General features: G+C 34.6%; 1 protein-coding gene across 2 annotated transcripts; it reads left to right on the forward strand.

The window, feature by feature from the left end:
* Nucleotides 1–3,989: 3,989 nt before the first annotated feature.
* On the forward strand, nt 3,990–10,155 carry LOC121441226 (odorant-binding protein-like). Of its 2 annotated transcripts, XM_041642386.1 has the most exons (7): nt 3,990–4,077; nt 4,497–4,636; nt 5,530–5,600; nt 8,108–8,218; nt 8,883–8,984; nt 9,274–9,303; nt 9,925–10,058. In XM_041642386.1, the coding sequence occupies exons 1-6, from the start codon at nt 4,021–4,023 to the stop codon at nt 9,291–9,293; spliced, it is 501 nt and encodes a 166-aa protein (XP_041498320.1). In that variant the 5' UTR covers nt 3,990–4,020; the 3' UTR covers nt 9,294–9,303; nt 9,925–10,058. The 2 variants fall into 2 exon arrangements, with proteins under 2 accessions (XP_041498320.1, XP_041498319.1); XM_041642385.1 differs by lacking the exon at nt 9,274–9,303 and having other exon boundaries at nt 9,925–10,155.
* Nucleotides 10,156–12,847: the final 2,692 nt, after the last annotated feature.

The following is a 12,847-nucleotide window of genomic DNA, read 5'->3' on the forward strand; positions in this document are numbered from 1 at the left end:
CCAAAACTTACAATATCAGGGAACTGTGGCTATTGGGGACTCTGAGGTGATTTGTCACTCAACCGAAAATAAAGAACATTTATTTTTCAAACTCTCATGGTTGATTCATCTTTGTACTCTAAACTTCAGTATGATATTTAAAAAATAATTTATATATTTTTAATAATGTATTGGGGTCAACATGTATATATTAATTTGAGAATTTAAAAATACACTGTATAATGAAAAGTGCGGAGGATAGAGTTCTCAATGGATATCTAGAAGGGTCTTGATAAGCACAAGGAAAAAATAAAAATATTATTAAATATAAACACATTTTTGGATGGGAACAAATATCTTCAATCAAAAATTTTAAAGTAATTTCCCCCAATACATTGAAGCTATGTCCAGTTGAAACATGGATATTTGTAAGTCAAAAGGGATTCATAGGAAATTTTGAGGAACATCATGTTACATTCTAAGAATTTGGAAATTAAACATGAGTAATCATTTAGTCAAATCATCAATGAATGAATGTTTTATTTTAGAATTCCCAAAGAGGAAGAGATGAGGGGTAAATTGTATTAGTTTTTAGATTATAGAGATTGCGGCATAGTGTTGAAGTAGTAAACACAGAATGAATATACTTTTACTCCAGCAAGGGCAGTGGGAGTGTCCAGGGCATGTTCCTGCCATACAGAAGAGGATAGACTATGGAAGGAGAAAATAATAAAATAATAAAAATAATAATAATAAAGGAATAATTATTAGTTATATTATTGCAAATAATTAATGAATCTTAAACAATATAAATTATATTTATGGATATTAAAATATTAGTGATCATTACTAATAATAAAATAAATCATTTCCAATTTGATGTCAACCTGAATGGATGATGATAATTGAATTTGATGATAAAGGAATCCTAAGCTAAAGGCACTGCTTGAGATTGGGCACTCTATTTGTCACTCAACAAAAATTTAAAGAGTATTGATTTTCTGAGTCATCATGGTTGATTCATTTTGGGGATGTTTATACCATGGTGCGTATTAAACAAAAATCACAGATCTTTTATAAATTATCAGGGTCCAAGATGGTTATTAATTTGGAAATACTAAAATACAAACAGTTTCATTAAAAATGTCAAGGAGCTTTTTGGAAAAAAAAGATATTAACAGCAAGTGATCTATAGAATACTAGCTGCAATGGCCCATGAAGTCCCTTATTATCATTTGAACCCTCTCAGTTACCTTAAAAGTTAAGTATGGCTAATGCCTATTCTGTATAGTCTCTGTGAGGGCCAAATACAAACTATATGCCAATGAACGCAGAAAAACATGTAATGCACAAAGTGGGTGCTCAAAAAGGAATAACTGAACCTGAACTCAAAATTCTAAATTATTGAAGCTTCATGAAAACATCAGCACTTGTCCTTGCTGTAGCTTATGTATCCAAGTATCTGGCCTTCAGTGGAGGAAATTACTATCAATGATACCCTATGTCCTACTATTTTGCCTGCCACCTCAAGGTGCAGCCCAGCTGTAATGACCCTGGGTTTCGCAGATGATGGAGAAAAGTCCCCTCATAGCTGATTAAGTACAGGTAGATGAAAATGAAGGCAACTGAAGGAGATGGTGGGAGGACAGCAAAGTGAGACACGCTAGCTCTAGAGCTGCGATAGGGGTAGGGCAGATGGGGGCCTGGGAGAGGGGGGTGGGAAAGTTACATTTAAAATTTCTAAGAGAAATTGAAATTTATGTACTGTAAGGTATTCAAACCATTTTCTGTGCAGGAGATTTGATCACACTGTGAAAATGTGTCATTGTTCTATCTTGCCTGCCAAGGCATTTCTGATTGATCTAATAAAGAGCTGAATGGCTAATTTAAAAAAAAATGTCAAGGAGCATATTGCTGGGGGATATTCTTTACAGGAGAATTTTCATAAACATTTCAGTAAGAAAAAGTCACTCCTTACAATGAATTTAGTGCTCAGGAAATGAATATTTGTAACTAGATACTCCTGAGTCATTTTCCACAGACCTAGATTTACATCCAGAAAATGCAAGATCACTATATTTAAGAGGCAAAGCTGGAAAGTTTTTAGGAGTACTTATCACTTGGAGCTTTCAAATCTTGGATATAGGAGAAAGGAAAAATGTTTTTGGAAAAGTCATCATTCTGCATTGTCTTATGAATCAGAGAGAGACAGATAGACATACAGACAGAGACAGAATGAAAAAGAGAGAGACAGAGAGGGAGAGACAAAGAGAGACAGTGATAGGGAAAGAGAGGGAGAGATAGGGATAGAGGTGAACTTTGTCAGAATTTACATATTTGTGACTTTGAGATACACTGAAGAAATAGATGATAGAAAGTTCACATATCGAGAAGATAGTAAAATACCTTATTTATAACAACACATGTATTCAGAATATTAAACACATTATTGGAAATAACACATGTATTCAAAATGTATAGCAAATTGCTAATATTAATAAAATACAACTATAGAAATTATTTGAAAGGGGGCTATAGAAAATAATGTAATGGAGTAATCATTTAACAAGTCCCTTTATTCCTTCTGATAATATAAAATAAAACTTCCAGTGGAAACCATGACACATGTATGGCCATGCATCTGTGCCCAGAAATCATGCCCTTTGCAGGCAAAAGACAGGAAATATAAAAGATCCTTTTTTTTTTAGGCTAACCTAGATCTAAAAAACAAATGCGGCATGTTATTCCCAGTTTCAAATCTTCAAATAAATGTTAAGGACTCTCTTGCGAACTTGCATTCATATGCATGAGACAACATTTAGTGAAAAAAACAGTCCACAAAATTGAAAGAAATTAAGGGGGTACATATTGGAATGCTTAGAGGGAAGAAAGGGGAGTGGGGAATCATGTAATTGTGCTATCATCTCAAATTTCAAAAAATAGAGAAAATAATAGGTTAAAATTTAAAGAAAGCGTTATGAAGGGGCAACTAATTTTTTATAAATATGTCATAGGAAATTATGAGTTTTCAACAAAAAATACTAAATTCTAACTGTAGGTTATTCTGTGTGTCAGAGAGGGAAGTCCCAGAGGATAAACAGGTACTCCAGAGTCCTGATATTCTTGGTTGTTCCTAGAAATGGATAACAAGATCCTATGGCTAGGCACAAAACCGACCTTGGATTTGACGTGTAAAGAAATCAACTGGGCAGGGATGGCCCTTGCTTTAGGATTCGTAATAATATTTTGAGCAGAGTCTATTTGCACATTTTGGAGGTTTTTTGAATGCCATTTTTGTACAGACTGTTTCACTTGATTTCATTTCTTTTGATTAATGATACCAGTATTCATTGTCAGGAGACATCTAGCAGCATTTTTTTCTATTAGTTAAACAGTTAAACATTGGCGATATCTCTTGAAGCTCTGTGTTATAACAGTTGAGTTCAGTGGGCTAGACGAAAAAAAGGACTCAACATATGGAAAGACTTAAAGATAGCACAGGACATATCAATACCTGTATACAAAATCCTTCTTTAGCGTTACAAACTTATCTTCTAACAGTGTGGTTGCTTTGGCTCATATAGTCCAGTCTACAGTTTTAAATTAATTTAACTGCACTGTAGTATGCTTAGATTCAGAATGTATTTTAAAGCACATGCCACGGTTTTAAATGAATCCTATATGACATATGCATATTCATTGTGACCTTTACCCGCCAGTATAGTTCTGGAAGCAAAATGTTTGCTTAAATGTTCTCACAGGGAGAGTTATTTATTTTATTTTTACAAGAATGTTCAATTAATCATCCGAACAGAACCTGACCTTTAGTCTAATTGTATTAGTTTAGGAATATGAGATCACAAACCGTTCAAGAGGGTCAAGGTAGAAATACTGGACAGATCCAAGTTGTTGTGGCACAGAACCATTGGTTGATTCCATGAAACTCCCTTTAACTAACTGTATAAAAAAGCTTTGTCAGTTCAGTTCCTTCACAAATATTCTACTTTGAGCTTCTGCAGAAGAGCAAAGGCTGGTACCACCATGGTAAAGTTTCTGCTGCTGGCTTTGGCATTTGGTCTGGCTCGTGCTCATGTTGAGGTAAATTCATTTGGTCTGTGAACAGGTTTGATGTTCTTCAACAGCATGTTTTTGTGGATGTGATGTGTCTTTCAGTTTGTCCATGCAAGTCCATATTCATTTCTGACTTTCACTCATGTGCACTTTTTCAATCAGATTTTTCTAAGATGAAACAAATGAACAAGGAAACTATGGGTTGAATTTCAGAGCTTAAGAGGCGAGCACATGAGTAATTCCAAAAGGTCTCATGTACCAAATGCTATGTAAATTGAGTCATCATATTACCCTGTGTTATTCTACATCCCTAGAAACATAATTTTTTAACTAATAAAGAAAATATTATTGATTTATGTTTCTAGTTATTTTATGTATTCCCAAGGACTGGGATCATAGATTTGATACCAACTCACATTCTAATGTCCTTTGCTGTTTTTTTTCAGATTGATGGAAACTGGGTTACTGTTGCCATTGCTGCTGACAATGTGAAAAAGATAGAGGAAGAAGGACCTCTGAGAATCTACCTTCGTGAACTTACTTGTAATGAGTCATGTGATAGATTGGAATTCACATTTTATATCAAGTAAGCAAAATGTCAACCATGTAAACTTAGAAGACTATTTACATTTTACAGATTTCATCTTGTTAAATTTATAGGCCAATGTTCTGTTTCTGGTCATGAAATTGAAGGTCTTGTTGTCAGAAATGTGATTATGTTATTCCATAATGGGTTAGCTCTGGACACAACACAGAAATTAGATATTGTGTCCAGTTCCTTTAATGTTTCCTTAGAAATTCTCCAGGTTGGAGGCCTGGGCTTGAATTTCAGGCTTTAATATTATATGCAGGAGATTCTAAGAATATCATTTATATTAATTTAAAAGTATGTGTGAGCATTTGGTTCAAAGACACACATGTTATGTTATTCAGTCAATAATGTCATAAAAGTCTTCTACACCCATCTTTGATAAATCTAATTTGTAAAGTACTGTATCTGATGCTCTAGATTCAGAGATTCTCTCTCTGCCATCTGGATGACAATGTTCAATGAATGAGTGCATAACACCATAAGAACTTCAAATGCTTTAAATCATTCCGATACTCTAGATACAATTATAAGATTTAGGTTACAAATAAAATCACTTAAAACACAAGCACATATTTCAATGTACTTATTGTTGGACTAAAACAAGAGAATTAACATTAAAAATCATACTCAGTGAATAGTCAAATCAGATAAGGAAGAAATCACAGCCTTCATAGGACTTGTTAAAATTGACTCAAAATAAGTCATGTACATAATTACAAACAGAATGATATTTTCTAAACAAGAATTAGGAAAACTGAGGTAAGCACAGATACTTCTCTTTCAGCTCTGTACACTGTTCATCAGGTTCACTATAATACTTGGAGGCTGTTAATACTAATTACAATGTTATAAAGCATAAAGAATCGTTACTCTGTTTAATTTTTTAGGGCAAATGGTCAATGTACAAAGACCAAAGTCACTGGGAACAGGCAAGAAGATGGCAAGTACAATGCTCAGTGTAAGTATGGGATTTGGGAGCTTTCTCTGAACAAAAGCATTGTGGGTGTGCACATACAAGCTGACACTTCAGCCACCCATAGGTACATAAATCTAGAACCATTTTGGTTACTTTGAAATTTATCAACCCTTCCAACCAACTGAGATATGGTACAAAGTCAGAGTACATTGTAGGTCTTCTGAAGTTTACATGGAGAAGAACACTATTACCTGAAGATGTGAGTAATGCTAACAAAACATCTCCAAATAGGTTCCTGCATGAAAATTTACTTCTAGATAAAATCCAGTGTCTTTTCTTTCATACAGTATCTTGGTTGTTATTGGACTGGCCTGACACTCACTAATTAGTCTCTCATGCCCCAAACATATTTGCAAACTTATTGCCTCAGGCTATCAAGTACTCATATTATAGGCCTTTTCCATCAACCTGGATTAATAGAGGATTAAAATTAACAGTACCATTTTAAAGATTCCTTTTCTCATATTTTGTTAAGATCATAACATTTAGATCGTTGGATGATAACCTCAATTTTGCAAAGCAGTTAGGGGAAAGTCTGTTTAAAAATTTCAGACTGACTCAATTTTTAAAAATTGCTAAACTAATAGCAACATTGTTCACTTGAATTATAACTGGTGTGCCTTTTGGTTTGATCTTAAATGAATGGAGTGCACATTCTTCTGGAAAGTCTATTATTTACTAAACTTTACATGGATATTAAAAAGCAGTCCTGTAATTGAAAATATCCAGATCCCAAAATACTTTTATTTCCTTGTGAACAACTTTTATCATTTAATCAGTGTCAGTAAGTATAAATTTCAGACTCTCTCTCTTTCACACAAACACACACATACACACACATACATACACACCTGGAGAGAGATGGAGAGAAAGGTATATGTACATAGAACACTCACACACAGAGACAGACGCATATACACTATGAATGTCTAATAAATTTGACATGTTAATTCTTATAGCTTTTCCATCAATAGTCATACAAGATGAAAACTTTTGTGTCTATTTCTCATTACTACAGTCTTTTTTTTTTGGAACTATGGGTTTTTATTTTTATTTTTTTTTCTTGAAAATTCTTTTTTTTTTTATTGAGAAAAGGAGAAAAAAAAACAAGTTTCCACCTCCTCCCAGCCTCCCATTTCCCTCCCCCTCCTCCCCCCCTACGCCCCCTCCTCCCACCCTTCTCCCCCTCCCCCCACTCCTTTCCCCCTCCCTCTCCAGTCCAAAGAGCAGTCAGGGTTTTCTGCCCTGTGGTAAGACCTAGGACCTCCCACCTCCGTCCATATCTAGGAAGGTGAACATCCAAACTGGCTGGGCTCCCACAAAGCCATCACATTACGTAGGATCAAACCCCCGTGCCATTGTCCTTTGCGTCTCATCAGCCCTCATAGTTCGCCATGTTCAGAGAGTCCAGTTTTATCCCATGCTTTTTCAGTCACAGTCCAGCTGGTCTTGGTGAGCTCTCAATAGATCAGCTCCACTGTCTCAGTGGGTGGGTGCACCCCTCGTGTTCCCGACTTCTTTGCTCATGTTCTCCCTCCTTCTGCTCCTCATTGGGACTTTGGGAGCTCAGTCCAGTGCTCCAGTGTGGGTCTCTGTCTCTATCTCCATCCATCACCAGATGAAGGTTCTATGATGATATGCAAGATATTCGTCAGTGTTGCTCAAGGATAGGGTCATTTCAGGTTCCCTATTCTCAACTGCCCAAGGAACTAACTGGGGACCTCAGCTTGGGCACCTGGGAGCCCCTCTAGGGTCAGGTCTCTTGCCAACCCTAAAGTGGTTCCCTTAACTAAGAATTGTGGTTCCGTGCTCCCCTGTCCAACCTTCCTTTATCCCAATCCTCCTGCTTTCCCAAGGCCCGACCTCCTTCCCTTCTAACTTTTCTCTCCCCATCTCCCCTTACCCCCAACCCACCCCACCCCAAGATCCCAATTTTCTCCCCGGCAATTTTGTCTACTTCCCTTAGCCAAGAGGATAACTATATGTTTTTCCTTGGGTTCCCCTTCTTACTTAGCGTCTTTAGATTCACCTATTGTAGACTCCGTGACCCTTATTTATGGCTAGAAACCAATTATGAGTGAGTACATCCTACTACAGTCTCTTTTGCGTATATATTTATTTGTTCACCATGTATTACCATGGTATGACACCAAAGTTTTATACTTTTGGGAAATTGATAAGTGATCTTTTAGATCTGGTTGAAAGGGGAAGGAATACCCAACAGAGTGATCTCATAGGTCTTGACATGATGAATTCAGAGAAAAAGGAAAGTATCTGTACCTAGGATTCATTGTCAGGTCAAAAGAGTATTATGATGGGATGGGCAAAATTAATTACTATAGGAATATCTTTGCACACATTTGTCATATGATAATGAATCAGAGGTGATTGATAGAGTTGCAGTATATAATAACGTTTAGTCAACAAGTGACATCAAACAAAGTAAAAAGATGAGGGACACTCATTTTGAATTGTTTCTGTTATTGCAGTTGAAGGTGACAATACATTTGGACCTGTGTATATAACACCAGAGTTTACAATCTTTGCCAATCAGAATGTGGATAGAACTGGCCAGACTACAAACATGATTTATGTTTATGGTAAGAATAGTAGTGGGTTTTTTTTTAAATAGTAACAAAATTATCATCCAGCAAATAAGGATTAAGTCAGATTCACCCTCCAAATACAGTACCATGGTATTTCCAAACTCCCATGCACTAAATAACAATCTGATTGCTTTGTGGACCAACTTTTAAATTATATTGTAATTTGAGTATCACGGTCATTGAAGATTTGGGGTGATGAGTGAGGTCATTGGAAGTGTTTATGTTCATATTTCCTCACAGGAAAAAGGGAAAACATTTTTTTTTCAAAAGTTCAAACCATTTTGAGTGTCTTTTGAAAAAGTGTGTACTAAATTAAAACATAAACTCTAGGTTATAGACTTGGAAGAAATGTGAGAATTCCATTGACAGGCATCCATGACTCTCTAGGGTCATGTTTTTGAAAGTGGGTAGGATTGAGATGAGTGCACTCTCTAGAGAAGTTTTTTTTTTTTTGATATCATGGAATACTGAAAAGTGATGTCATACCACCATTTAGACTTTATTAAATGTGTTCATGGAATTTGGGGAAAATTATTATTGCCTGTATTGACCCACCCAGGATAGATGAAATTGGAGTAGTTGGGATACCAAGGAAGCAATGTAATTTCTGAAGAATTCTACTGAACCTATCTTTAACATTGTCAATTATACAATATAGGAAAAGGTCAATCTTTGACTCCTGAACAATATGAAAAAATTGAGGAATTTGCTAAGGTCCAGAACATTCCAAGAGAAAATATTCAAGATGTTCTGGCTACAGGTAACCTCAGTGTTTATTATTATGGCCATAGCATTTCTAAATACATAGATACATATTTATTCATATATATATTGATTTACATTCATAAATATATAAGTATATAAACATACTTAGTCTATCTATCTATCTGTCTATTTATCTATCTAGTCATTAAGATTCTGATTTGGAATAAATCTAGTCATATGCAATCTTTCAGTTGCTTTTTCCAGAAATAATCCTTGTGGAGCTGTTCTAATATTCATATGAGAACATTTATGTCACTCCTTACCCCATACATGTTCTTTTACAGATAATTGTCCTAAAAAATGACCTTCTTTAGGTGAGTAGAAACAAAAGCATTGACTAGCCATCTTGATATTTCAATAGATTTGTGTTTATTACATAAAAAATAGAAAAAGTATGTTACAAAGGAAAAAATGAACTCAAATTAGGCAAAATTAAGATAGAATATTAATTGTCTTTTAAGGCTGAATATCATATAGTTACAGAAATGAATGATGGAATATGTTTATTTATAAATCAGTATGAAGGACTTTTATATTGTTCAGAATTGCTAAAATTTTTATATTGAGGACTATTCCATCAATTTAATGTATCTTGTATTTGACAAATAATTCTTTCTTTATGACTGTGGGCTATTATTTGTCACTGTTTTCTACATGTATTATTTGTAAAATAATGTTGATGTTTTCAGAATATTCTTTGAACCCTCTCAATATAAATTTTCATGTATGTCACAGAATGTCATTATTCTCTGTTGAAAGTACTCCTATAGAATCCCAAGTGCAAGGTATTGGTGACTTCTAGGAAAGGAATTGTTTATGTACAATCCATTCTCTATACTCTGTTTTGTTATATTTAAATTTGCATTCATACATTCTCAAGGACAAATACTATTCTGTTCAATCATATTTTAATTTTTGCTTTTATGTCTGCACAGATGACAACACGATGAGAATTATGCATCATATTCTCTTGGGCATGAAATCAGTATTACATATAAATCACCATTTCTTTTTAAATGAATTTTCCCCTCACCTGTGAAGTCTGGATAAAACATACCGAATTGCTGACTTACCTTTTCCTTCCCTTCTAATTATCTATGATCTCTTTTTACTTTTTGAATGATTAAATAAAACATTTCAAAGAGCAATAAAGATGTTTTGTAAAGGATCTCATCCAGAAACATGTGTATGTTCACTAAACTAATTAAAATAAGTACTCTGGTGTAACAACTGATATCTGTATTACTAAAACCTATTGAAATAACTAGAAATGTCACAATTATTGGTGAAAGATGGACACAGGCACTACACAAGTGAATTGTATGTTCTGCTTTATGTTTAATTTTAGCTGAAAATTATAATTTGCAGTTGAATGATCCTTATACACTAAAAGATTTCACAGAACAAACTTTTGGGATCTATCCCCATGTTCCACATTATTTAAAAGAGAGGATGAAATAATGTTTTTAAAACTATATCTGAGAAGATTATCTTTTGTTAAAAGATGTCAGTAAGCAAATGAATCAGGATATGCTTAAATGGTGTACGTATGTATGAGTCATTCTCCTTGAAGAATAAATTCCTGAAAATGATCTTCCAATACAAAATCCTGCAAATATCCATGTGTTTATTACAATTTTTTTATGTAACAATGATTCCTTAGAGTATAGTTTGCTGTCAAAATAGGAAAGGCAGATGCAATCTTCTCTGTGGGCTTGTAACAAAGAAAAAAAGATATTAGTGTTGCTCCATTCAACTTCCTGAAGTCTAAAGATATAACAAAATCAAAGTACTCTCAATATTTATGACCAACATATTTTAATATTAAACAATGATGTTGGATGGAGGCCACTTGTTTCCTGGCTGCTCAGCCCCTGAAAGAATCACACAGGAACTATATTATTTTAACCACTGCTTGGCCCAGTAGCTCTAACTTCTTTTTTGCTAACTCTTACATTTTAATTTAACCCATCTCCATTAATCTGTGAATCACCATGAGGTTGTAGCCTACCATGAAAGTTTCAGTACATCTGGTTCTGCAGCAGCTACATGACTTCTCTCTATGTCCTTTGTTCTCCTAGCACTCAGGCTAGCTTTCCATGCCTACCTATGCTCTTCCCTGCTATATGTCCAAAACATTTTCTCATCGATGCTACAAAGGTAAATCCCACAACACTTCCCCATTTCTGTTTAAATACAAAGGAATATTTTAACTTTAACATAGTAAAACTACATATTAACCAAACAAGTATCAAGAAAGAATTACAGTTACAATATTTATATCTATTTTACTTTTCATCATAACTAAGGCAAACTATAAATATAATTGTCTATTCTTCCACTCCTCAAAGATTCCGGTAGAATATAATATTACCTAAGTAAACAGAAAGTACATTGGAAGCAACAGCCAAAACTCCAGGATTGACAGAGACATCTTGCTGCCAGGACAGTAACTCAAAGTTCTTCTGTACCTTTGGGGCATCCATTTTCAGTCTACAGGCCCATAGTATCCAGCAGACTTTTCCATGAAGCAGAAAATTTCAAAGATAGTTTCTCCTATATTGGCAGTTTCTTAGTCCCTTTCTTCTGTGTCCTGCAGAATATCTGGCAGACTCTTTCATGTAGAAGGAACCCCAAAAGATCATCTCACCTTTATGCAAGTTCAGCGGCCATTTCTCTGTGGGTCCTGCATGTCAAGTTCATTAAGCAGTCCAGGCAAGAGCAGTTTCTTACTCAAATGGCTAGCCAATTCCATAAGGAACCTCTTTGATGTCCATCTTCCTCTCGAAGTAGTTGGTGTTGTCAGGAGCAGATGTGTCTCACTGACATTAAAAGTTTTAAGTTCTTAAAAGATTTTAAATGCCATATTCTGAAGGTCTCTGAAAGACTTAAAGAATACCAATTTAACTGAAATATATCTCTATATATTTAGAAAACCTAACTAACATGACAACAAGCATGACTATATTTCTTAATAATGCATTATATTTTAAAATGAGCTGCACAAACACAATACCATAACCAAGAGCAGAAATATACATATAACAAAATTGACCTTAAGTTTGTATCAATAAACCAAGATCCATAACAATGCAAATCTCTATGGCATACACCCCTTTAAATATAAAAGAACATTTATAAACTGTATTTGGGACTATGGGCATAGTTATTCTCCAAACTGCTTCCTGTTATTTATTGGGTAATTTTTGAGGGTTGTTGAAAGCAACCTTTCGGGTGGTCTTGGTCCATCAAACCATATTAGTCTGAATGTAATCCACAGGTTCTCTTTCTCTGTGGAAACAAAAATGAACCTCTTTTCTAAAGCAACATATCATTAGATTCAAATTTTGAATTCAAGATACCTTTGAAATATATATGTTGGATTATCTTAGCAGTCTCCAGAATCAAATGTCTCTCTGCAGTCAAAAAATTCAAAGATAACACAATAATATATGTAATCCAGACTCTCTGTGAATTTTCCAATTTACATGACTTGTTTTTATGCTATTACTTTTTCTACACATTTAATATTTATTTTATTATCTTTATTCCTTTAATCTATGACTATATGTACTCTGTCTCTTTAAAGACTTTCTGTAAACCATTTATGTCCTTTAATTTCTCTCTATTTCTTCTCTCTCCCAAACCTACATACATTTATCTAACACTGTGACACATTTAGAGTTCCTTTATTGTCTGAATCTGTCCATTGTGTGTCTGTAATTCTTTAACATCCAGGAGCACTTCTTAAAATGCTAAACCCTTCTTATGAACTTAAGTGGCCACATTATTAGGGGAAATATGGCACTTTCTGCTTGTCTCACCCAGTGCAGCATTCCCTTAAGCTCTCTCCATCCC

The sequence above is a fragment of the Microtus oregoni genome, unplaced genomic scaffold (assembly GCF_018167655.1).
Source record: "Microtus oregoni isolate MIOR12 unplaced genomic scaffold, Mior012 000074F_001, whole genome shotgun sequence".
NCBI classification, from domain to species: Eukaryota; Metazoa; Chordata; class Mammalia; order Rodentia; family Cricetidae; genus Microtus; species Microtus oregoni.